The sequence below is a fragment of the Podarcis liolepis genome (assembly GCF_965112155.1).
Source record: "Podarcis liolepis genome assembly, chromosome: 15".
NCBI lineage: Eukaryota > Metazoa > Chordata > Lepidosauria > Squamata > Lacertidae > Podarcis > Podarcis liolepis.
In genome coordinates, this window is record NC_139566.1 from 3,468,738 (window position 1) to 3,495,092 (window position 26,355).

At 46.8% G+C, this 26,355-nt stretch overlaps 1 protein-coding gene across 2 annotated transcripts in view; it reads left to right on the forward strand.

Annotated features, from left to right (window-relative positions):
- The first annotated feature begins 302 nt into the window (after positions 1-302).
- Positions 303-26,355, forward strand: part of LOC310694210 (methanethiol oxidase-like) — a 29,909-nt gene continuing 3,856 nt past the window's right edge. Inside the window, exons 1-11 of one of the 2 annotated variants that reach the window (XM_083477213.1) lie at positions 303-527; positions 6,067-6,120; positions 9,083-9,195; positions 11,956-12,141; positions 17,967-18,087; positions 20,383-20,565; positions 21,378-21,556; positions 23,097-23,175; positions 24,558-24,679; positions 25,770-25,862; positions 25,951-26,069. In XM_083477213.1, the coding sequence (XP_083333339.1) occupies positions 473-527; positions 6,067-6,120; positions 9,083-9,195; positions 11,956-12,141; positions 17,967-18,087; positions 20,383-20,565; positions 21,378-21,556; positions 23,097-23,175; positions 24,558-24,679; positions 25,770-25,862; positions 25,951-26,069 (1,304 nt within the window). In that variant the 5' untranslated portion in view covers positions 303-472. Of the gene's footprint in view, positions 528-4,482; positions 4,613-6,066; positions 6,121-9,082; positions 9,196-11,955; positions 12,142-17,966; positions 18,088-20,382; positions 20,566-21,377; positions 21,557-23,096; positions 23,176-24,557; positions 24,680-25,769; positions 25,863-25,950; positions 26,070-26,355 lie in introns of those variants that run through there. The other variant, XM_083477214.1, reaches the window with a different exon arrangement.

Consider the following 26,355-nt stretch of genomic DNA (forward strand, 5'->3'; position numbering starts at 1 on the left):
AGTCCTAGGCTCTGTGGTTTAACCCACAGCGCCATCCGCGTCCCTTTACCTTTTTAAAAGGCCCCCACATTGACTAAAGAGAGAGAAACGAGGGCTTCAGATAAGCAGGCACAGTTAGAGATCATGCCATCCCAGCATGTGCTTTCATCAAAGCCCGTGTGATAAGAGGAACTGGACCAACCGGAATCCGAATCTTCTGTGACTGTCTTCTCCTGAGGTTGGAGATCTCCCAAGGGCGTGTGATCACCTGGCTACAGGTGGATGGGGTGGGTGGGCCAGGAAAAAAGCTTTCTTGGGAGTCAGCTTTTCCCTTAATGAGTTCCTTTACAAAACCACGCCTTCCTCACCCACCGTTTTGGTATCCTCTCGGGTGTGTGTGCACACATATATATTTAGAGGCTCCCTCTGGGTATAAGCAGATCTTGAGCATCTTCTTACTGCCGTCAGACGCACAAGCCCGGGCTGCCAGAGGATGTATCAGACAAAAGGAGGGGCTGTCCCAGAACAAGAGGAGCCCGACAAAGGAGGTAAGAATTGACCCTCTCTGTCTTTGGCCGGCTGGAGCAATAATTAGCATTCTCTTTTATTATATATATAATTTTTATTAAATTTTCTGTTTTACAATTTAAAATACTCATTTTAACATCCTTAAAATATAAACGACTTCCCTTCTTCCCTTTACAATGGTTCATTTTGCGTATCATAAATGCCTGCGTATTTTACAAAAACTAAACCCTTCAGTATTCCATTATCACATCCATCAAAATTATTTACACTGTTGAATTTATCTTAATGCTCACAGCGTTTTCAGGTGTATGCAACCCTATTATATTCAATAAATGTTTTCCAACCTTCTCTAAACATATGTTTTTCTTGTTCTCTTATTCTATATGTTAAGTCTGCAAGCTGCACATATTCCGTCTGCTTCAGTTGCCATTCTTCTTTAGCTCGGACCTCACCCATTTTCCATTTGGGGCTAACAAAATACAGGCCACAGTAGTAGCATATATAAATAAACTTTTTTGATAACTGGGAATTTCAGTCTGAATTATCCCCAACAGAAAGGACTGTGTGTGGTTTATTTTTTTTTGGGGGGGGGAGAGAACTTTCAAGCATTTTTTTCAATTCATTATGGATCATTTCCCAAAAGCCTTTTACCCTTTTACAAGTCCACCTCTTTGCATCTCCAGCACTTATCTTATTCAGTCTTATACTTCTGAGCAAGCCTACTTGGAGTTAGCATTCTCTTTTAGTTCATTCATTCATTCATTCATTCATTCAGGGTCTCTCCAGACTGGTGAGGCTTTTCTGTAGGGGCATTGATGCAATAAAAGTGCCTCGGTTCTGGATTGATAGCAGGCCGTCCACACAGAATTCCACTTCCATTTGTTCTTTTCCTGCGATGCCTCCCCAATGCTACCGCCCTTTTTTCCTCTCCCTCCCAATAAACCCTCCCCCCTGACTTTCCTCAGCTCCTTTCTCTGATTTCTCAACTTATGTTGTTCTCTGCATATTGTAAAATTGTATACATCCTTGTATTATCTATCTATTACGTTAACCCTCACTAAATTTGTGTATGTTTATTCAAAACCTGCCAAGGAGTCCAATTCATTTTGTCGTCTTTTTAAGTACAGTCACAGCTGGGGTTGAAGTTGCTTCAGGTTGAGCGCTTTCGGGTTGCGCTCCGCGACGACCCGGAAGTAACGGAACACACGCGCAGACGCTCAAAATGACGTCACACGCATGCACGGAAGCGGCGAATCGCGACCCGCGCACGTGCAGACGCGGGTTGTGTTTACTTCAGGATGCGAACGGGGCTCCGGAACGGATCCTGTTCGTATCCAGAGGTACCACTGTAATTTATAAAAAGTTCCCGTTCTTCTTTACAAATTGCGAGAGGACAACTGCGACTTTAAAGGAAACGAATTTCTGATTGGAAATGAATCCATATGCCTTCCCTGAAAGCTTTGAAAGCAAGATTGTGTATAAGAGCCCGGACACCATCATGAGCACAAAAAATCATGAATGCACAATGAAAAGCATGACGAGGAGTGCTCAGAGGAGGAAGGCTCAGAGCTGAGAGATTGGTGGTGGGACCCGGGGAAGACGTCAGAGGGAGAAGATTGGGTGGAGGGTCTGGATGCTGAAGGGACGACAGGTTTTTGTCAGAAGCCACCGCTGAATCATATCTTACACGTGGCCCTCCATCTTCTGCTTAAAAACCTCCAAGGAAGGAGAGTTCACAACCACTTGAGGCTGTTCATTCCACTGTCAGACAGCTCTTACTGCCAGAAAGTTCTTCCTGAAGTTTAGTTAGAATCTCCTTTCTTATAACTTGAAGCCATTGATTTGAGTCCTATTTTCCAGAGCTGGAAAAAACAATCTTGCTCCATCTTCCATGTGACAGCCCTTCGGATATTTGAAGATGGCTCTCATATCTCCTCTTTTCCAGGCTAAACATACTCAGCTTCCTCAACCATTCCCAAGAAGGCTTGGCTTGCACGCCCTTGGTCATGTCTTGGTCACCCTCCTCTGCAAACATTCCAGCTTGTCAATATGCTTCCTAAACTCTGGCGCCCAGAACCGGACACAATATTCCAGGTGTGGTCTGACCAGTTTTGAGGTCTGCACCCATGCAAATGATATTGAGTTGGAAGAGAATAAACAACAATGATTGACACGGACAAGGGAGTTTCCATTCAAGGGCGCATAGTCATCTACCAGGAGCTAATTGCTGGTGGAATCTAGCTAGATTAAATGGCCTAAATTACTCATGTGGATTAGTTTCTATTGGTCTACTCTCAGCAGGAATAACATTGGCTAGAACCTTGTGGATGGGCAGTATGAAGGCATTTCCTGTTCCCCCTTCTTACAATCCCTTCTTTAAATCAGACCTTTCCTTTTTAAATCAGACCTTGGGCCTTTTCTTGATTTTTAAATTATTTTATTAAAAAATATTAACACCCCCACTACACGTCTGGGTTTCCCCAGACATATTGTCAAAAGTCTGCCCAGATGCCATTTTCCGGCCGAATCCCCAATGTGTCTGGGAAAACCTGGACGTACAGCAGCCCTACTAGATAGCCCATCAAATAGGCCACCTTTAAATATAGGGTTCTCTTCTGTAAAACAGGCCACACACCCTCATAACTAGTTTGGAGTGCATTAATTAATGGGCAGCACATGGAGATATTGATCATGACTTGTGGTATCGTGAAGCAAACACCTTATGTGTGCATTACAGTGACAAACTAAACATTCTCTAGAATTTTTTTTTTAAAAAAGCTTTATTATAGGGTTGTAACCAGTGTTAGATCTTTTCAGGGTAAATCTGTTGAAGTGAATGGACCTGACTTGGATCCCTCAATTTCAATGCGTCTATTCTGGACAGATTGCATAACTTAGCTGGATGCATCCCATAATTTCTATATAAACAACATCATTCAACTTCATACTATCTCCACATTCCTTACAAATTCTGAAGGTTGTGTCTAGCGTTAGTCCAACTGCACCCATTAAGAATAAATGGGCCCGACAAACTTAGGGCTATTCATTTGAATGGGTCTACCCACAGTATAATGTACTTGGATCCACCCCATAATATTCCCTGACATTCTCGGAATGCTGTACTTGGAAGTAGTGTCCAGGCAGAAATCGGCAAAAATGTCCAGGAAAATTCAGATATATGGTAAGCCGATAATCCTTTAAAATAGCTCAAAAACAGGATTACAATGGCTTTAGTCTGAGTAGCTTATTATGATTATTATTTTATCATTAATAATTATGATTTATGAATTGCATTTATATGATGCCTTTCTGCAACAGTGGTTTACACTCTTAAAGCACTGAAACCAACGATATAACTTGTAAAATTGGCCTGGTGGGTGGGAAGTATTGAACACAACCCTAATTACATTTTTTAAAAAAACACACACACCTTTATTTTACCTTTTAATCTCTCCTAAAAATTACATTAAAAAACAAAACAAAACACCTCTGTTATCTGGGTATTATCATAGTGAACTTGCAAGACCAGAGCTCTTTCTTGTTTTCTTTTTTAAAATAAATTTATTTGTTTGGCTTTTCAGATTGAAAACTTAGTCTCATATGTAGAACATATAAAGTAAAAAACAAGGGATCTCTTGGACTCTCCTCCTTCCCAACTGTTAATCATTTCCTCCTGCATCTTTTATGACCATCCAAATCTTTTGCATCTCCGCTGTGTCCAAAATTCACCACTAAGCTACAAGAGATATTCCAATGTCCTGCTAATGGTTTTAACTGTTTACAATGCTTTTTAAGATAGGTTATCAATTTCCCCCATTCCTTATTGAAATTTTTGGTCCCCCTGATTTCTGACACTTCATTTAAGCCATTTAGGCATAAAATCCATCTATTTGATCTGCATGGGCCTCTGGAACCAAGTCTTCCTCCCGTGGTCCGTCCCCTATTCATGCCCCCCAGCCTTGACTGGTCCGTCCTTTATTGGGCTCCCCCCTCTGCCTTTGCCACCTGCCTCCCTTCAAAAGAGCGCCAGGACTGTCCACAGAGGTTGTGGGAATGGCCATACGAGTGTACAGCTCGACTCTTGCTCAACTCAAACTGCAAGCAGGTGCAAAGACCGGATACTGAGGAAGAAGAAGAAGCAGCCATAAGGCTTCTTGCTCTCAGGATTAGATCTAGCGGGCTCAGGATGGAAGATTTCGGTTGAATATCAAGGGGCGGAGGGTGTTTTCTTGGGGGCAGCATACATTTAAAATGTTATGATGCCATGTTCCCGTCCACCCACCTCCCAAGTATCCTGGGAGTTGTAGTTTCTTAAGGGTGCTGTGGACAGTTGCTAGGAGACATGCACAGGGCCGGATCGAGGTCTGATGCGGCCCTCAGCTACTGAATGTAACAAGGCCCTTTATACGTCCAGCTGTCCTTTGTCAACAACAAATTGTCGCTGTTTTTTGAATATATGCTATGTGCGGGGCCCATAACTTACATCATGGAAGCCTACACAACACAAAACGCTGTTGCTGTATGTTGGTTTTATTTTATTTTATTTGCTTTTTATCTTATACAGTGGTACCTCGGGTTAAGTACTCACCATATTTTTTGCTCTATAAGACTCATTTCCCCGCTCCTAAAAAGTAAGGGGAAATGTGTGTGCGTCTTATGGAGCGAATGCAGGCTGCGCAGCTATCCCAGAAGCCAGAACAGCAAGAGGGATCACTGCTTTCACTGCGCAGCGATCCCTCTTGCTGTTCTGGCTTCTGAGATTCAGAATATTTAATTTCTTGTTTTCCTCCTCCAAAAACTAGCTGCGTCTTCTGGTCTGGTGCGTCTTATAGAGCGAAAAATACGGTAATTCGTTCCGGAGATCCGTACTTAACCCGAAACTGTTCTTAACCTGAAGCACCACTTTAGCTAATGGGGCCTCCTGCTGCTGCTGCGCTGCCGGAGCACGATTTCTGTTCTCATCCTGAAGCAAAGTTCTTAACCTGAAGCACTATTTCTGGGTTAGCGGAGTCTGTAACCTGAAGCATATGTAACCCGAGGTACCACTGTATTTTGGAAACATCCAGGTTTTTTTTCCTTTAAATTTTTTGGGGGCCCCCAAGAGAGTGGGGCCCTAAGCTATAGCTTGTTTAGCTTATACGGAAATCCGGCACTGGGGACACACACCCTATTCCCCTCCTGGAATATGTTTAGGGGTACTCTCATTTTCCTACTCACATTGAAATACTGCCCCTCAATAAGGCCAAACTTGGATTCACAAAATCTTTAGGGGTATGCATACCCCTGCGTCTCCCCAGAAAAAAAGCACTGCCCCTATGATTGCATCCCTTAGTTGTCAGTCTCTCATCAGAAGTAAATAAAGTACCTTCAATGGGTGGGAAGTCTGTTTCAGTCCTGCCTTTTTAAAAAATGTGAGTAAGTTTGACATCTTTCTCTGTTTTTTAATGCTGGTTTTAATGTATGTGCTTTTTATTGCTGTAAGTTAATTTTAATAATAATTATAATATTTTTGATGTGGCTGTACTGACTCTTTCCTTCTCCCTCTTCCAAAACCTACAGAGCAGTGTGGGTGTCATGGCCCAGGTTACGCAACCCCTCTGGATGCTATGAGAGGTAAGTCTCAAATTGATTCCACTACCGGCCAGAAAAAATTGAGACCTTATTTCAAGCCACACGACAATCAGGTTTAGCAGTGCTCCCAAATCAAGATTGCTCAGGAGGAAGATTAAGGGATTAGGCACAAGCACAGAGGAGGTGTGGTTTATCAGTGGCTAATAATTATGGCAAAACTTCCAGGTAAAGGAGCAAGATACAGTGAAAGACCAGTTGTTGAGGGTGTAAAAGAGGATGCGCTGTTCCGTTTGTGCTCTTCTTGTGGTCTTCCCAGGGATATCCAGTTAGCTGCTGTGGGAGGAAAGGTGTGGGGACTGCTCTGTTCCAGCAGGGCTCGGTTTTTTAATTTTATTATAAGAAAATTTACAAACAATCTCTAGCTATAGCTATATAATAGTGGTGTACAATAAAAGCGGGTGGCGCTATGGGTTAAACCAGTGTTTTTCAACCTTTTTTGGGCAAAGGCACACTTGTTTCATGAAAAAAATCACGAGGCACACCACCACTGTGTGCGGAGAGGGAGATGTCAGAGCCCCGCTGCTCTCTATGGGGAATCGGATGAGAGCAGACCGCCTGGGGATCAGATCCCATCCGATCTGATCCCCACCCAGGATGGATGGAAAATAGGGTGGACACAGTCCGGCGCCCGCCTAGTGGGCGAAAATTCGACTTTTTTTTAAAAAAAAAAATCTTTTGAATTTTTCAATTTTTCCCACGGCACACCAGGCAACATCTCGCGGCACACTAGTGTGCCGCGGAACAGTGGTTGAAAAACACTGGGTTAAACCACAGAGCCTAGGACTTGCCGATCAGAAGGTTGGCGGTTCGAATCCCTGTGATTGGGTGAGCTCCCGTTGCTTGGTCCCTGCTCCTGCCAACCTAGCAGTTCAAAAGCACGTCAAAGTGCAAGTAGATAAATAGGTATCGCTCCGGTGGGAAGATAAATGGCGTTTCCGTGCGCTGCTCTGGTTCGCCAGAAGCGGCTTAGTCCTGCTGGCCACATGACCCGGAAGCTGTACGCCGGCTCCCTCGGCCAATAAAGCGAGATGAGCGCCGCAACCCCAGAGTTGGCCACGACTGGACCTGATGGTCAGGGGTCCCTTTACCTTTTTACACTAACAAAACTTAGCTCGGTAATATACCAGTAGCCACTGCAAAGCTTTCAGTTTGGGAATAATACACTCACTGTGTGCTGGTACGCCCGGCACTTTTATCAAGATATGAGTGCCGGTACCACATTTTTTTCACACACACAAAAAGTACTGAATGCGCCGGTGCAGAACTGTTCCAGCCAAATGTCAAGACATTCTGCATTAGCGGCAGTTTCCAAAGCAACGTCAAGGGTGGCCCCACGTGGAGCGCATCGCGGTAGTCCAACCTAGTAGTTAGCTAGGCCCGCATCATTATGGCCAGGTTATATGAATGCTTCTTCATTGTCTGCATTCAAAATACCCTTTCTGAAATGTGTAAGAAACTGCACCCAGAGCGCTGGATTGACATCAAAGAGGCCTGAATTAAATTCCCCACTAAACACACATTAAGCCAAGCATCACCTGCCTTGATAAAGCAGTAGCAGGGACATTTAAGCTGCCCTGAGGTCCTCGGATGAAGGGTGAAATAAGAATTAATAACCACACTCAAAGTCTTTCGAGTCTTCTATATTAACCTTCCACGCCTCTTAACAGCACCGCATATTACACTCAGCACAATAAAGAAAAGTTGTCCAAGCTGGCAGGTAACAAATTACTTTCAATTCATCAAAGCTTATTAAAATTTCCCTGGGCGCCTGAATTCAGAAAACGCAGAGTCACTGGGAATTGTGAATCAGAGGATGCTTCTAGGCGGCCTGTTGACTGAGCATTTGTCTTAGGCTGTGGTGCGCACAATCCTTTTAAAGCTCCTCCGAAGCCCCTTCTCGCCCCTCAAGGAATTCTGGGCACTGTAGTTCGTTGCTGGGAAATATAACTCTTGTGTGAGGTAAACTGCAGTTGAGGGAAATAATGTGCACCAGAGGTAAAGCTTTGGTTTCCTCCTTGCAGGGAGACCTTAGACGACAACGGCTATTTAAAAAGGCTTCACTCTGATTTCACTTCCAGTTTCCAGGCACTTCTTTGCCCCATAAAGTCTAATATTTTGTGGACGCAAGACCTTCCAACCATCTTTTAATTGTGCCACCTGCATTTGAGTTGGCGGCCAGTTCCATCTGGAGGTCCACAAGTTCCACCTCCTGTCCCTAAAACAACTAAGCAGCTCTTTTAATCTTCCACTGAAATATTAAAAACATAAGGAGAGTCTGTGGAATCTGGCCAGTTCCGTAGCCTGTTCTCACAGCGGCCGACCAGATCCCTCAAGCAGGATTTTCAGTTTTAGGCTTTGGTGTAAACATTCCAGCTTCCGTGTATTGGATCATGGCACACTAAAAGAGGATTGGACAAACTTGTGGAGGATAAGGCTGTCCATGGCTGTTAGTCAGGATGGCGATGTCATACCCGCCAAATGTGCTGGAAAAAACGGGACATCCCATTTTCTCACATGAGATTGCGGCGGCCATTTGGGAGCCACAATCTTGTCCGGGGAAAAGCCGCTTCAGGTTGCGATTTTTCAGGTTACAGACTGCGCAGAAGTGCTAAATTGCTCTTTGCGCATGTGCAGAAGCGGTGAATTGCGACCCGTGCATGCGCAGGCGTGGGTTGCGAACGTGCATCCCACACGGATCATGTTCGCAACACGAACGTCCACTGTAACCTTAGAGAAATCACATTCGGTATGTAATACTGGGACAGATTGTTGCCTGTCCTACAGGGATCGTTGCGACAAGGTGATATCGAAAGACTGTTAGGATGGTATTAGATACAGGTAAGCTTTGCCAAAAGATTTCCCTAAGCTTGGGCTGAGTGGCTCAGAGCTCGTCCCTTCCCTCACCCAAGACAGATCCCTAAATATGGACTTTCCCCCCCTGAAGGTCCACGAGAGAAGCTGATCTACGTCCCCTGCATCTTAACTGGGACTGGAACACAGCAGCCTGATTACCTTGCTACGGTGGATGTGGATCCGGAATCTCCCTGCTATTGCCAGGTATCACATTAGATCCGCCTTCTCTCGCCTGGTGCCCCTTCTGGCTGCTTCGGACTACAACTCCCATCAGCCCTAGCTAGCGCAGGTGGGACTGATCGGAGCTGTAGTCCGAAGCAGCTGGAGAAGGCGTCTGACTTGGAAAAGCTGGCTTTAGGAATCTTTACCACACAGCCGAAAGCCTGTCTTTGGGGACTGTAGCCTCAAGAAAGATTCACCTCCAAGAGTGGTTGAGAAAGATCCACACTTCTCAGGTTGGAAAGTAGCATGTAGGAAAGAAATTGTTTAGCAGCCAAACTATCTCTGGCACGGAAGACAGCCAGCATTCGAATTCAGAACCCACGGTCCAAAGTGGGTCGGGAAAGGCATTGAGACTCAATTCCGTTCCGTGTAAACGCGCATTCTGACTCCTTTTGTGTATTGCCAGCAGCGGTTAATTACGCTTTCTGCCACCGGCTGATTTATAGCCTGGGAATCTTAGCAAGGTGACAGGTAACCTCGATTAGAATCGTCTGGAAAGACAACCCCTGGGGGGGAAGATGGAAGAAAGCTCAAACCTAAGGGGTGGAAGGAGACTTCAGAAGGCGTCGTGGAATGCCTTCGAGAACTGATGGGAACCTCAAAGATGGTCAGAGTTTCTAGGGAAGCATCTCTGCCTTAGAAGTACTCTTACGGGTTCATTATTTGACACTCCTCATTCCCTGAAACCAAAGGACTCTGCAGAAACTGGCTGCCAAAAAGCTGAGAGGCGGAATCAGCAAAAGGCAGGTCTTCTTTGCACGGCAGAGATTCTGTCCTTAATCTTCTAGCATTCAGCTTTGTTGGATGAGTTCAATGCCCATTAAATTCTAGGGTTATGAGAGAAAGAGGAAAAAAAATTCTCCACCCACTTTCACCATTCCATACTTAATTTTATATGCATCTATCATGTCCCTTGGGACACGGGTGGCGCTGTGGGTTAAACCATAGAGCCTAGGGCTTGCCGATCAGAAGGGCGGCGGTTCAAATCCCTGCGACGGGGTGAGCACAGTCCCTGCTCCTGCTCACCTAGCAGTTCGAAAGTACGTCAAAGTGCAAGTAGATAAATAGGTACCACTCTGGCGGGAAGGTAAACGGCGTTTCCGTGCGCTGCTCTGGTTCGCCAGAAGCGGCTTAGTCCTGCTGGCCACATGACCCGGAAGCTGAACGCCGGCTCCCTTGGCCAATAAAGCGAGATGAGCGCCGCAACCCCAGAGTCGGCCACGATTGGGCCTAATGGTCAGGGGTCCCTTTACCTTTACCTTTATCATGTCCCTTCTGTCTTGTGGGAAGGAGTTCCGGAGTTTAACTGTGCACTGTCTGAAAAGGAGCTTTATATTGCCTCTACTGATCCCAGCCTAATCTAGCAGGGCTCTCCTTACCTCCTTGGTTCGTTCGCTTTTTGAACAGCCATACCGAAACCTGGCTAGCTCTGTCTGTTAAAGCATGGTTCTGATAATGCCAAATTTGCAGGTCCAATCCCCGTATCGGATGGCTGCATATTCCTGCGTTACAGAGTCCCTTTGTACGTGCCCTGTGTTATTTCCACCCCCTCTCCCAGTTAAGAAATATCGGGAAGGCCTTTGCTGACAATCTCCAAGATACTTGTTGCTGGAAAGGCGAAGACGAAGCAACTTAATAAGACCTGAGAACAATTAACATGCGTCAAATTAATAGAACAGTTTCTTCCAGATCGGGCAGAGCTGTGCACCTGCAGTTCATTTGCATGAACTGCACCCCAGGGGCAAAATCGACCTTTTTTCATATCGCTGGAATCACCACTTGAAGTGCTAAGTGATAACTTGTTCAGGTTGCTCAAATAAACACTCACTTGTCTGGGAAATGTCACTAGCCCCGCAGCAACTAATTTGGGCCCATTAATTCCATCGTATACAAGCCCATATTTGCTAATGTGCATCTTCGCATTATTCATTGTGTAAGCACCTCGTGTATATTTTCTCTTTCAGTATTCATAGCCTAGTTGAGGCTCTCGTAAAAGAAAAAGGAAAACGTTTCCTGAAATATACTCGGAGTCGAGTGTGGATTTCATGCTCTTTATTCAGCTCATAGTAGTGAGGAGGAATGGAAGTTCCCCCAGAATGTCTGCTTTATATACATTATTTACACAATGGGCCCCACGTGATTGGCTGATTCTGGGATTCTCCTGTAGGCCAATCAGGTTGCAGATTCACTTCTACCTGGTGTTGGATTGGGTGGCTCCTGCGGACCAATCAGACTGCTGCATTCTGGATCCTATTGTTCTAGGACCAATCAGACTGCTGCATTCTGCATCCTATTGTTCTAGGACCAATCAGACTGCTGCATTCTGGATCCTATTGTTCTAGGACCAATCAGACTGTTGCATTCTGGATTCTATTGTTCTAGGACCAATCAGACTGCTGTATTTTGGATCCTATTCAACTCAGTACATAACATTTCTGTTTTTTAAAATAAAAAGAATAGAGTTGCCCATGTCAAAATATGCCCTTTGTCAGAAAAGGCAGGGGCCAGCCCGATTGTTAGGCAAAGTGAGCAAGCTGCCTCAGGCGGCAGCGAGGGCACAGCTATGCAATGAGCAAAGGATGGAAGACAAAAATGAATTCAGTTCACATTTCAAGGGAAACCTATTCAGTTTGCACTTTTGGAAATGAGACGCACATGGAAGCGCTTTGGGCAGAGGGGTGGACATCTGCCCCCCCCCACCTCGCCCAGAAGTCTTACCTTACTCTCCCGTCTTCCCAATAGGTGATCCATCGCCTTCCCATGCTGTATATCGACGATGAGCTTCATCACACGGGGTGGAACGCCTGCAGCAGCTGCTTCGGAGACACCAGCAAGAAGCGTAACCGCCTGGTCCTGCCCAGCCTGGGCTCTTCCCGCATTTACATAGTGGATACGGGGACGGACCTGCGAGCCCCCAGGATGTTCAAAGTACGTCTTCCTTTTTTTTTAATAAAATATTTATTAAAGGTTTTACACAATACAACACCAAAGACATAAAACACCATCACCAAAGTAAAGAAAAATACACACAAAACAAAGGAAATACAACATAGTTAAATTTCAAAAACCAAATTTCCATGACCTTCCTTTCAGACTCCCTCACATCTCCCTTTCCTGCGTTCCCGTTTAGAAAGTCTTATTTTTGTTTATTAAATCTTATTTTTGTACCTTTCAAATATTATGTCTCCAGTTTTACACTTTGTTATCAAATATTTAAATATTTAAGCTTGACATAATATTGATCAAATTTCATCTTTGTTCTTATAATTCAGTTATTTTCATGCTTCTTTCCACTAAGTTACTAATGCCAAATTATCTTTCTATCCTGCATCATCAAAGTACGTCTTCCTTCTCTCAGAGGAGCAGGGCTGAGCTAGGCTTGGGTAGAGTGTGGGGAGGGCGGATGTAGCGGAAGGGTCCTGAAGATATCATTCATTTATTTCATAATATTTAGATGCCCCACCTCTCGTGGTTTTACCGCAGTTTTATTCTTTTTTATTCTTTTTACCTAAATATTATGAAATAAATGAATGATGTCTTCAGGACCCTTCAGAAAAAAAAACACCAATGTAAAACAGTTAAAAACAAATATTTAAAACAGTGGTTCTCAAACCTTTCTCTCTAGGCCACACTTTCAGAAATTCGCTGGCAGCACAACAAATTTTTTATTGATAAGGAATACATTGGAAAATGAAAAGAAACAACTCGTAGCCATGCTTGATTTATAACGTAGAAGAACAAAACTACTGTGTGTGTTCATCAAACTTTGAGAAAGTATAAAACAGCACAGCGGTCACCTAAGAACATTTGAATCATTCCCAAAATGTAACACTGATTGTCCTTGAATATTCCTGCCACACCTACCATCCTCTCCTGCCGCACCAGCGTGGCACACCCTTCGAGAACCACTGATTTAAAACATTTTCTTTTTAAAAATTACATTCGATGCTAAGCTTAAAACCAGGTGAAGACACAGGTCAACATCCTGAGTGTCTGGGGGGGGGGATGTTCTTAGCAGACGTCAAAGAGGGCAGCGAAAGCCCCTCTCTGACATTCACATAAGCCAGGACCACATAACACCGGTCCTGAGAGATCTGCATTGGCTCCCAGTATGTTTCTGAGCACAATTCAAAGTGTTGGTGCTGACCTTGAAAGCCCTAAACGGCCTCGGCCCAGTAGACCTGAAGGAGTGTCTCCACCCCCATCGTTCTGCCCAGACACTGAGGTCCAGCTCCGAGGGCCTTCTGGCGGTTCCCTCATTGCGAGAAGTGAGGTTACAGGGAACCAGACAGAGGGCCTTCTCGGTGGTGGCGCCCACCCTGTGGAACACCCTTCAGATGTGAAGGAAATAAGTAGCTATCCTATCTTAAAAGACATCTGAAGGCAGCCCTGTTTAGGGAAGTTTTTAATATTTAATGCTGTATTGTTTTTAACACTTGATTGGAAGCCGCCCAGAGTGGCTGGGGAAATGCAGCCAGATGGGCAGGGTAAAAATAAATTATTATTATTATTATTATTATTATTATTATTATTATCCATAGGGAGTTCCAAAGTGTGGGTGCTGCCATATTAATGGCATTCGCGATGTGTGTTGAAATGTCCTGAGGATGGCAGTGGCAGGTTTAGAACATAGGGATGGTGAATGCTGGGGTGGAAGCCAGATGCGGCCCTCCAGACCTCTCTGCCTGGCCTTCGGGACTCTCTCCAGGCGACGCCCCTCCTAAGCCACGCCCCTTCTTCTCAGGCCACACCTCTAACTCGCTCACCTTTGCGTCCTCCTTGAGTTTTTGCCTGGCTGGGATGGATCCCTGGACTCTGATGAGGCGTCAAATCACAGAATCTTAGAACTGTCGGGAGGGACCCTGAGGGTCATCTAGCCTGACCCCCTTGCAATCCAGAAATATTTCGGCCCAACGTGGGACTTAAACTCATGACCCTGAAATTAAAAGTCTCGCCGGCTGAGCTTGCTTGCCTGGATGGAGAATGGCAAAGTATCAGACTTTTTCCGGGCAACCCTCCCGTGGGCAGCGTGCCAGCGGTGGGCGGGGTCAGAGGCAAAAGTGGGAGGGGCAACAGATGCAAATTATGCCTATGTAAAGTAGGTGGATTCCTGCACACGCCCCTCTCTGTCCTCCATTCAGGCCTGGTCAGGGTTCAAGCACACATTGCAGTCAGGTGAAAGATTCAAGAAGGATGTGAGTCAGGGTCAGGAGGGGTTCTGGCCTGGGGCAGTGGCGTAGCGTGGGTTGTCAGCACCCGGGGCAAGGCAAGTAATTTGCGCCCCCTAACCCGTGGATTTGCGCCCCCTAACCCTAACCCCCAGATGTTGCGCCCGGTGCGGCCGGCCCCCCCTGCACCCCCACGCTACGCCACTGGCGAGCGCCTCCTAAGCATGTGCAGAGCGCCTCCCTCCGCCCCCGCCACGCGGAGCTCAGCCTGCGCGTGGGCAGGCCCTTTGCGTCACGCGCGCTTGGCAATCCCCGGCACCTCTCCTCTCCCTCTCCCTGGAGAAATGAAGCAGTAACCCGACAAGGAGTAGCGAAGGATGGGCGTGTTTCGTCCCTGATCCGGATGAGATCAAGGTGCCGGCAACGGGAAGGAGGCGGGGGAGAAGCAGGAGCGGGCCAGCCGGGGCTGCTGCAGACCCCCCATCTCTCCCATCGCCGCTGGAGGGGTCATGGAGGCACTGAGCCCGGGAGGCGGGTAGCCAGCCAGGGCGCACCTACCCAACCTTGCTGTGCCCAGGCGCGCTACTCTCTCCAGCTTCCTCCCGGCCGGGCCAGCCGCTCCACCTCTTCCTTTGCCTCTTTGAGCCACTTAATTCCCAGCAAGCGATTAGCAGGCTCGGATCGGATCCTGCGGCAGGCGGCGCCTCCACCTCCTCCTCCTCCCGGCTTTGTTGCTGCTGCTGCGCGGCTCTTTTCCCTCCACCGACGGCGTGCTGCGCCTTGGAGAGGTTCCCGCTTCCTCGAGGGGGGGCGGCCAAACGGAGACGACGACCCGCCACCCCAAACAAGCCTCGATTGCTTGTCCCTTCCCTCTGGACTTGCCCCCCCCCCAGATGTTGCGCCCGGTGCGCCCGGCACCCCTGGCACCCCCCACGCTACGCCACTGGCCTGGGGAGACCCCTGAGGGCCAAATTGTGGGAATGTTCAGGGAGACAGGAGAGGATATATTGTTTCTTAATATCCTTTCTAACTTGCGCTAGCAAGTTCTATAACTTAGCAGAGTTTTACATTCCCCTTTTAAACGCAGAGCAGATAGCTGGTTGCAGGCTTGTTTAAGCCTCACAATATTACGTTCCTGGTAAGTTCCCTTATATCCCCTTTCCTTCCCCCATCCCTTTTTATGAAGATTGCCCGCTCTGGGATCCCACAGCTAATTCTCCCCTGGTCTCCTCGCTGGCCCAAATAGGACTAATTTAGCCAGCTAGCCCTGGTGATCATCTAATGTTTATTTCCCCCCTAAATTGATTTTTGATTTGTTATTCATGTTTTATACTGCATTTTATCCTGTTTTTTTGTTGCATTAATTAAGTGTTTTAAATTTGTTGTTAGCCGCCCTGAGCCCGGATTTCTGAACCGGGAAGGGCGGGGTATAAATAAAAATTTTTTTATTTTTTTATTTAAAAGAATAAACACACCACAATCTTGTGTAACATATATAAAAGAAGTTTACTCACACCATCAGTTCACAGTTGGATCCCTGAAGGCAGATGTAGTTATAAATATGTACATATGGATCTACCCCATATAGGGGGTTAATCCCAGTGACTGCAAACTGGAAGTCACTGCAGTTCACACGACAAAAGTAGGATGGAGAAGAAGGGAGGGGGGCTGTGTGCCCATGTGCTTTTGTTACCTGCACAGGTAAGGTCACGCCCACCTCTGGTCACATGCAAAAGGAAGGATGATCCAGCCCAGGAGGAAACAGGAAGTTTTCGACCGGCTGGAACAAACATCGCCTTTGCATGTCCACTCTAGGAAAACAAGGAATGTTGTACTTGTCTGCTACTTATGTATCACATCCCACACAAATAGAGGGCCGCATTATTCTCCTGAGGTTCCCACCCCTGAACGATCCAGTTATTACGCCCCACGTCAAAGAGGCTAGCCAATGAATAAAATGGAAATGAGCACTTAAGACAGGACCGCTTTTAATGAGATCAAATGAGGGGAAGAAGCCACCCTTGTGATTTGGTTTCTGATGAAGAGAAGAGTACAAATTAGGGGAGGCGCATAGGTAATATTTTGCTGACCCAGAAAAACACCTTTGGCTCGCCCCATTATTGGCTGGAGTAAAAAAAGTTTGTTGCGTTGCAGAAGCCAAGAATAGGCTTCATCCGAGTAGGAGGAGGAGGAGAATGATTCATAATTCATACAAAAGCAATTACGCCCGGAAACTGTAATTAGAGTAGATGATATTGAGCCACGATTCCCCTCCCATTAAAAGTGTTGGCTTTGGCGGGGGATGTTTAAAATGTTTTCAGAGGATGCAGTCGAGATCGTGAGAGCAGAAATAGATTGGGCAAACATGCCCAGGAAGGGGTAAATTGATACGGTTTTCCTGGTGATATAGACCAGGAAAACAGAGGACAGACAGAAAGCGGGCGGACGTGTCAAAAAAGAACAGATTTGAGTTACCACACCTCTTAACGATGCTTTAAAATTCAAATGAATGTATTAGAAACAAGACTAAGATTAGAAACAAGACTTTATATTGCAGTTTTTATACATATACATATACATATATATGTGTGTGTGTGTGTGTGTGTATGCAAATGGGAAGTAAATTGAGTACAAAGTCTGTATCTAAATTCTAATCAGAAATTAATGTACTTAAATTAGTTGTCTTGTAATTTCAATAGGTCTACTCTGAATAAGTCAAGCACGCAACCTCAAGAATTGAAATAACAGAGAAACTCACCATATATCTAAAGCAAGTGACTTCCTTTAAGAATCTTGGGAACTGTTGATTACCCCTCATGATGCTATAATTCCCAGCATCCATAATAAACTACGGTCCCCAGGGTTCTTTGGGGGAAGTCATGTGATATAAATGTGTGGTGTCCACACAACTAAAGTAGCAAAAGGTGAAAGATCTAGAAGAGAAACGAGACAGGTTTTACAGTGGTGCCCCGCAAGACGAATGCCTCGCAAGACGGAAAACTCGCTAGACGAAAGAGTTTTCCGTTTTGGAGGTGCTTCGCAAAACGAATTTCCTATGGGCTTGCTTCGCAAGACGACAATGTCTTGCGAGTTCCTGCTGTGTTTTTTTCCTTCCCCCCCTTTTTCTAAGCCGCTAAGCCGCTTATCAGCTGATCTGATCAGCAGAGAATCCGCTAAAAGCCGCTAAAAGCCGCTAATAGCGTTAATAGCGCTAATCCGTCAATGGGCTTGCTTCGCAAGACGAAAAAACCGCTAGACGAAGAGAATCACAGAACGGATTATTTTCGTCTTGTGAGGCACCACTGTATAAGGAGAAAAGAGCCAACAAAAGAATAAGTTTCTCTGAGAAAAAACAAATCTTTATAGAACATGGATCAATTAAGAACTGGCGAGTTCAGCAAAACTCACATGATCCACTGAGAAAGATCATTTTAATCACATCACAGCCCTCACTGGTGACGACCTTTGGAGTTTGATCTGTGGGTGTGCTGAATCCTGGATTTTAAGAAAAAAAGTGCTTTTGTGTAAAGAACAGGATGAATAATCACACCAGAAACTTATTTCTCTCCCTGACTCTCCTCGCAGGTTATTGAGCCCAGGGAAGTCTTTGAGAAGTGCAACTTGACTTTCCCACACACCTCCCACTGCCTGGGCAGCGGAGAGGTGATGATCAGCGCTTTGGCCGACACGCTTGGCAACGGGAAAGGTATGGCCAGCTGTGTTTGTGTGTCACTTGGGACTTAAAGGGCGTGGGAGGCAGAGCCCCATGGTGCAAAATGTATATGCAGTTGGCATATGCTACTACAGTCGTACCTTGGCTGTCGAAGTTAATCTGTTCTGGAAGTCCCTTCGACTCCCAAAACCGTTCGAAAACCAAGACACAGCTTTCCGATTGGCTGCAGAAGCTTCTTGCACTCAAAGCCGCTTCGGACATTCAGTTTCCACAAAACGTTCGCAAACCGAAACACTCACTTCCAGGTTTGCGGCGTTCAGGAGCCAAAAATGTCCAGGTATCAAGGTGTTTGAGAACCAAGATACGTCTGTATATGTTTACGGATGCCTTTGGGCAAATATTTAGATCGCGAGTGGCTGGGGCCTCGCCAGCACTGCATTCTGCACCCAGAGACCCTGTAAGAATAGTATAGAAACATGAGGATAGCCCTGCCGCTGGATCAGGCCAAAGCAGGGCTCATGCAGTCTAGCATTCTCTTCTCGCAGTGGCCAGGGCTGGATTAACCATTCAACGAAATAAGGGCATCGAGGGGAGAGGAGAACCACAGAAATTTTCCATTACCGGATTTACTATGGACCATATTGTGAATCAGGTTCCACAAAAAAACCTCCCACAATCAGAGAAAAAATTACATACACACATATAATATTAATTTTTTATTTTATGGTTTTGAAATATACTCAGAGTCGCAAAGTGATTTCATGCTCTTTATTCAGCTCATAGTGGTGAGGAGGAATGAATGGAAGTCCCCTCACAGTATCTGCTTTATATACATTATTTACACAATGGGCTGCACATGATTGGCTAATTCTGGAATTCTACTGTAAGCCAATCAGGTTGTGGATTCACTTATATCTGGAGCATGATTGGGTGGTTCATGCCAACCAATCATACTGCTGCATTGTTCTAGGACCAATCAGACTGCTCCAGTTTGGATCCTGTTCAACTCAGTACATAACAGGTTTATATTTTGAATTAGAGATATATATGGAGGCACCAAAGTCTTTAAGTGTTTGGGGCCTCTAACGGTCTTAATGCAGCCCTCCCAGAGACACCCCAGTGGAAAACCCAAAAGCAGGAGGTGAGCACGAGAACCCTCTCCCCAGCTGGGATTCCCAGCACTGGACCAGTGGGATCCCTTTGGCTTGACCCAGCAGGTCTTTCCTGATGTTAACTCCCATCGCCCCCCAGCCACCATTGCCAATGACCAGGAAGGATGATGGGAGTTGAAATCTCAGGCTCCCCAGTGTGGGATACCCACAGTACATCCTGGATTAGAGTGGTACCTCTGGTTAAGAACTTAATTCGTTCCGGAGGTCCGTTCTTAACCTGAAGCACCACTTTAGCTAATGGGGCCTCCTGCTGCCGCCGCACGATTTCTGTTCTCATCTTGAAGCAAAGTTCTTAGCCCGAGGTAATATTTCTGGGTTAGCGGAGTCTGTAACCTGAAGCGTCTGTAACCCGAGGTACCACTGTATTTAAACTAATAGCCTAAAACCAGCCTATATAAGCTCCCCTTTTAAGCTGCAAAGGGATGCACTCTGCTGAACAACAGACATGAGGGAGGAAGGATAATAATAGCTAGACTGGGAACTGGGAGCGGCTGCCGAGACCATATAACCCCCGTTCTGAAAGACCTACATTGGCTCCCAGTACGTTTCCAAGCACAATTCAAAGAGTTGGTGCTGACCTTTAAAGTCCTAAACAGCCTCAGTCCAGTATACCTGAAGGAGTGTCTCCACCCCCATCGTTCTGCCCAGACACTGAGATCCAGCTCCGAGGGCCTTCTGGCAGTTCTCTCACTGCGAGAAGTGAGGTTACAGGGAACTAGACAGAGGGCCTTCTCGGTAGTGGCGCTCACCCTGTGGAACGCCCTCCCATCAGATGTCAAGGAAATAAACAACTACCTGACTTTTAGAAAACATCTGAAGACAGCCCTGTTCAGGGAAGTTTTCAATGTTTGATGTTTTATCGTGTTTTTAATATTCTGTTGGGAGCTGCCCAGAGTGGCTGCGGAAACCCAGCCAGATGGACGTGGTATAAATATATCATTATCATATTTATTAATATCAAATAAATATATTGTCTCCTAGCATCTATTCACATCCTTGCACCCTACCCCAGTCTTCACACACACACTAATGTGTGCCTCCCCATGCCTGCTTGAATTAATTTGCACCCCCGCTAACTGCAATGACCTCAACCCAAATCGCTTCTCTCCGTTAATATGTCGCTTTCTGAAAACAGTTGTTGTTGTTGTGACTCCAGGCGGATTCATCCTTATTGACGCGGAGACCTGGGAAGTGAAAGGGACCTGGGAGCGGCCGGGGGACGAGCCCCCGCAAGGCTATGACTTCTGGTACCAGCCCAGGCACAATGTCATGATCAGCACCGAGTGGGGAGTGCCCAAGTACTTTGTGAACGGTTTGAACCCAGAGGATCTGAAGAAAGGTACATCCTTCGTTTGAGACGGGGTGGGGTGGGGAATACCTGCCGTTGAGGCGGTCAGTTTCAGGGCCGCCTTCAGATCCCAGTGGTTTGTGGATTCAGAAAGCAGAGAAGGGGGCTTTATTCCAGCCCTAGTGTGTCACGGTCCGGTTCACGTGCGATCAAAGTCCCGGCTGGGGACGTCGGGACCGGGGGCAAGATGGCGGGGTAGGAGCAGGAATGGGAGTCCAGAAGCCAGGAGTCACGAAGTCAGGGGTCCGAGGATCAAGAAGCAAGGAGTCACTAAGTCAGGGGTCCCAGGGTCAAGAAGCAAGGAGTCACTAAGTCAGGGGTCCCAGGGTCAAGAAGCAGGGAGTCACGAAGTCAGGGGTCCAAGGATCAGGAAGCAAGGAGTCACGAAGTCAGGGGTCCCAGGGTCAAGAAGCAGGGAGTCACGAAGTCAAGGGTCCCAGGGTCAAGAAGCAAGGAGTCACGAAGTCAGGGGTCCGAGGGTCAGGAAGCAAGGAGTCACGAAGTCAAGGGTCCGAGGGTCAGGAAGCAAGGAGTCACGAAGTCAGGGGTCCGAGGGTCAAGAAGCAAGGAGTCACGAAGTCAGGGGTCCGAGGGTCAGGAAGCAAGGAGTCACGAAGTCAAGGGTCCGAGGGTCAGATTGTGTTTTTGCTACTAGAGAGTTAACTCCAACTTGCACAGTGTGATTTACTGCTGGCTGACACTCAGGGCTAAAAACCCCCGAGCAGCCTGTTTCCTTGGGTGTTGCAGGATCGTGACCAGGGACCCTCTGTGGTTGATGTTGTCCTTGTTTTGCTCCTCCGCAGAACGCTACGGGCGTCGGCTGAACGTCTGGGACTGGACGACTCACTGCCTCATCCAGCAGATTGATGTTGGAGAGGATTCTGCCCCGCTGGAAATCCGGTTCCTACATAACCCCGATGCCGCACACGGAATGGTGGGCTGCACATTGCAGAGTTCCATCCATCATTTCTTCAAGACAGAGGTTAGAATGAATGGGGGCAGGGGAGCCCACAGGAGTTTGGGGGCCCAGTAAGCAGCTGGTACAGGGATGCGGGTGGTGCTGTGGGTTAAACCACAGAGCCTAGGGCTTGCTGATCAGAAGGTCGGCAGTTCGAATCCCCACGACGGGGTGAGCTCCCGTTGCTCGGTCCCTGCTCCTGCCCACCTAGCAGTTCGAAAGTGCATCAAAGTGCAAGTAGATGAATAGGTACCACTCCAGCGGGAAGGTAAATGGCGTTTCCGTGCGCTGCTCTGGTTCGCCAGAAGTGGCTTAGTCATTCTGGCCACATGACCCAGAAGCTGTACGCCGGCTTCCTAGGCCAGTAAAGCGAGATGAGCGCCGCAACCTCAGAGTCGGCCACGACTGGACCTAACGGTCAGGGGTCCCTTTATCTTTACCTTTTTAAGCAGTTGGTGGATTGGGCCCTCCGACTCACTTGGGAATAAGGATGCAGATTTGCATAAAATCTGGGCATACCATTTGGGGAAGGGATTCTGCATCCTCTACCCACACTTCTCCTGTAGCAGTACTTGGAGAAATTAACTTCTAGGGAGCACCTGATCTCAGACGAACCCACCATGGGAGGGATGCTTCCTGGCTGCTAGGAAAAAAGGTTGGACAAACTACAGAGATTCCCAGGAAAAACTTTCAGGCCGTGAGAGCTATTCGACAGTGGAACAGTCTCCCTTGGGATGTTGTGGGCTCTCTTTCATCATGATAATAATAATAATAATAATAATAATAATAATAATAATAATAATAATAATAATAATAATAATTTATTGCCCATCTGGCTGGGCTTACTCAGCCACTCTGGGCAGCTTCCAACAAAATATTAAAATACAGTAATGCATGAAACATTAAAAGCTTCCCTAAACAGAGCTGCCTTCAGATGTCTTCTAAAAGTCTGGTAGTTGTTGTTCTCTTTGACATCTGGTGGGAGGGCGTTCCACAGGGCAGGTGCCACCACCAAGAAGGCCCTCTGCCTGGTTCCCTGTAACTTGGCTTCTTGCAGGGAGGGAACCTCCAGAAGGCCCTCAGCGCTGGACCTCAGTGTCTGGGCTGAACAATGGGGGTGGAGACACTCCTTCAGGTAGAGTGGATATACCTTCAGATATACCTTCCTTGGAGATTTTTAAGCAGAGGTTGGGTGGCCATCTGCCAGGGGGTTGGACTAGATGACCCGTGGATCCCTTCCAGCTCTTAAGATTCTTGGATTCTGTTCCTTGCACAAGAGGGATAAAAATGGAACTGCCTGTGATGGAACAGTTTCAGAGGAAGACCCAAGGTTTGTAGGAGCACAGACCTTCCTTCGTGGTGAGTCCCAGGAAGGGAACCCCGAAACAGAGCTGTGTGTGCAGATTGGTCGAGGAATGCTGGCTGATGGTTGAGTGGAGGAAATCGAAAGCCAGGGGTTGGGGAGGAACGCAGTGGTCTCTCTGGGCTCTTCAGCAGAGATCCCTCCATGCTGCAGCGTCTTGGCGCAGCGGATCCCCCTTCTCAACATGCTTTTCTGCTGCAGGACGGGGACTGGGCGGCCGAAAAGGTGATCCAGATTCCAAACAAGAAGGTGTCCGGGTGGTACTTTCCAGAAATGCCAGGTGAGTCAAGAATGAGAAATGGGCGGCTGGTGAGTTGAATAGGATCCAAAATGCAGCAGTCTGATTGGTCCTAGAACAATAGGATCCAGAATGCAGCAGTCTGATTGGTCCTAGAACAATAGGATCCAGAATGCAGCAGTCTGATTGGTCCTAGAACAATAGGATCCAGAATGCAGCAGTCTGATTGGTCCTAGAACAATAGGATTCAGAATGCAGCAGTCTGATTGGTCCTAGAACAATAGGATTCAGAATGCAGCAGTCTGATTGGTCCACAGGAGCCACCCAATCCAGCTCCAGGTGGAAGTGAATCCGCACATGATTGGCCTACAGGAGAATCCCGGAATTAGCCAATCACGTGCAGCCCATTGTGTAATTAATGTGTATAAATCAGACATTTTGGAGGGACTTCCATTCCTCCTCACCACTACGAGCTGAATAAAGAGCATGAAATCCACTCTCGACTCCCGAGTATATTTCACTTTCCACGTTCCTTTCAACTGAATCCAGCAGCCACTGTTCCAGGAGTAAAACCTAGCGTCGGATTTGGGCAATAGGGCAGCTAGCGCCACTTCCTGGAAGACAGAGAACCGGTCGCTGTCGTTCTGTGCTTTGTGAACCCCTTAGATTAGACTACTGCAATGTGCTCCACGCAGGGCAGCCCTTGAAGGCAGCCTGGAATTGTAGTTCTGAGTTGGGAGCTTCCGGGCGACTCTCAGCGCCCTCAACAAGCTATAGTTCCCAGAATCCTTTGGGGGCTAGAGGAAGCCATTACTGCTTAAAGTGGCATCAAAAGTGCTTTCAACGAATGGTGTGGTCTTTGAATCTGTGTGGCAGAAAATAACCTAGGGAGTGGTTTTAACATTTAAAGCCCTAGGACCCTCGTACCTACGGGACCGCCTCTCCTGGTATGTCCCACAGAGGACCTTGCGGTCTTCAAATTAAAACATCTTTGAGGTCCCGGGCCACAGGGAAACTAGACTGCCCTTGACCAGAACCAGGGCCTTTTCAGCTGTGGCCCCGATCTGGTGGAACGCTCTGTCACAAGAGACTAGGGCCCTGCGGGACTTGACATCTTTCCTGCAAGACAGAGCTGTTCCACCAGGCCTTTGGCCAGGGCACAGCCTGACCCCCTCCTTCGGTAATCCTCATAGAACTCTAGCCCAACTGTTGCCATTGATTTGATTCTGAATTGATTTGATTCTGAATTGATTTTAGAACGTATTTTAATGAATTGATTGTGATTTTATGTATATGTTATTTTTACTCTTGTTAGCCGCTCTGAGCCCGGCTTCGGCTGGGGAGGGCGGAATATAAATAAAAAATTATTATTATTATTACGGAATAAAAGAAAGCGAATGCTGACCTGCCCTCTTCTCCTTCAGGTTTCGTCACCGACATCCTCATTTCGATGGACGACCGGTTCCTCTACTTGAGCAACTGGCTGCATGGCGATCTCCGCCAGTATGACATCACCAACCCGTTCTGCCCTAAACTGGTTGGCCAGGTAAAAGAGCTCCTGACCCCTTGCCAGACTTTGTAGCTTCCGGCTGACCACGGTTGGAAACAGGATACTGGGCTAAATGACCGCAGAATTCTTATCACATCCACACCCTTGGTTCAGTTACACCTCAGGGATGATGATGATGATGATGATAATAATAATAATAATAATAATAATAATAATAATAATAATAATAATTTATTACTCATATCCTGCCCATCTGGCCGCTCTCCACACCCACTCTGGGTGGCTTCCAACAGAAAATCAAAAACACGATAAAACATCAGCCATGAAAAACTTCCCTAAACAGGGCTGCCTTCAGATGTCTTTTAAACGTCAGGTGGTTGTTTATTTCTTTAACATCTGATGGGAGGGCGTTCCACAGGGCGGGCGCCACTACTGAGAAGGACCACATTCAACACCCATCTGTCAATCCCTGGACATCACGACGACAACTGGGGATTTAAAAGTACCTGGCAGGCAACAAAACACGGATAAAATGGAGCATGAAGGCTCTGTTTCAGCAGGGGGTTCAATGTTCCTGGAACTCCCCACTGCTGTTCTAATAACATCATCATCATCATTATTATTATTATTATTATTATTATTATTATTATTATTATTAGACTTTAGATACTGCCCTATACCCAGAGGTCTCAGGGCAGTTCACATAAAAACATCACAGTATATAAAATTAAAATAAAAGCAAAAACCCATGATACCCCTTGCAAAGAGTCATATTTTTAAAAGGGTATGGGCTGTTGATCAGGTCAACCAAAGGCCTGGTTAAAAAGGAATGTTTTTGCCTGGCGCCTAAAGGTGTATAATGAAGGTGCCAGCCAAACTTCCCTGCTTCCCCCAAAGAATCCTGGGTACTGTAGTCCCCCCCCCGCGGTGCTAGAACTCCCAGCGCCCTCCTCAAACTACAGTTCCCACAATTCTTTGCGGGGAAAGCCACATGTTTTAAAAGTGTACGGCATGGATATGACCTTGTCAAGCCAAACAGCTCATTGGAAGACGCTGTTACTCGTGAGCTCAGCTGATTCTCTCTCTCTTTCTCTGGGGTTTTGGGGGACTTGTTTTGCGCCCCCAGGTGTTTGTTGGCGGGAACATTTACAAAGGCGGCGTGGTGACCGTCTTGGAAGACGATGAGCTGGACTGCCAGCCCGACCCGTTTATGATCCAGGTGAGTAAACCGGGAGCCGCAAGGGTGGCGAGGGAGCGGGAGGAATCCAAACTGAGCCTTCCTCACGCCGCGTTTTCTCTGCCTTTAGGGAAAGAGGGTCTATGGCGGACCTCAGATGATTCAGCTCAGCCTGGACGGTAAGAGGCTGTACACAACGACCTCTTTGTACACACCTTGGGACAAGCAGTTTTACCCTCAGATGGTCAGGTAAGAAAATCAAGAGGCTACCTGGCTGATTCTGCCCCTTCTTAGAATCATAGAATCATAGAATCCTAGAGTTGGAAGAGACCACAAGGGCCATCGAGTCCAACCCCCTGCCAAGCAGGAAACACCATCAGAGCACTCCTGACATATGGTTGTCAAGCCTCTGCTTAAAGACCTCCAAAGGAGGAGACTCCACCACACTCCTGAGCAGCAAGTTCCACTGTCGAACAGCTCTTACTGTCAGGAAGTTCTTCCTAATGTTTAGGTGGAATCTTCTTTCTTGTAGTTT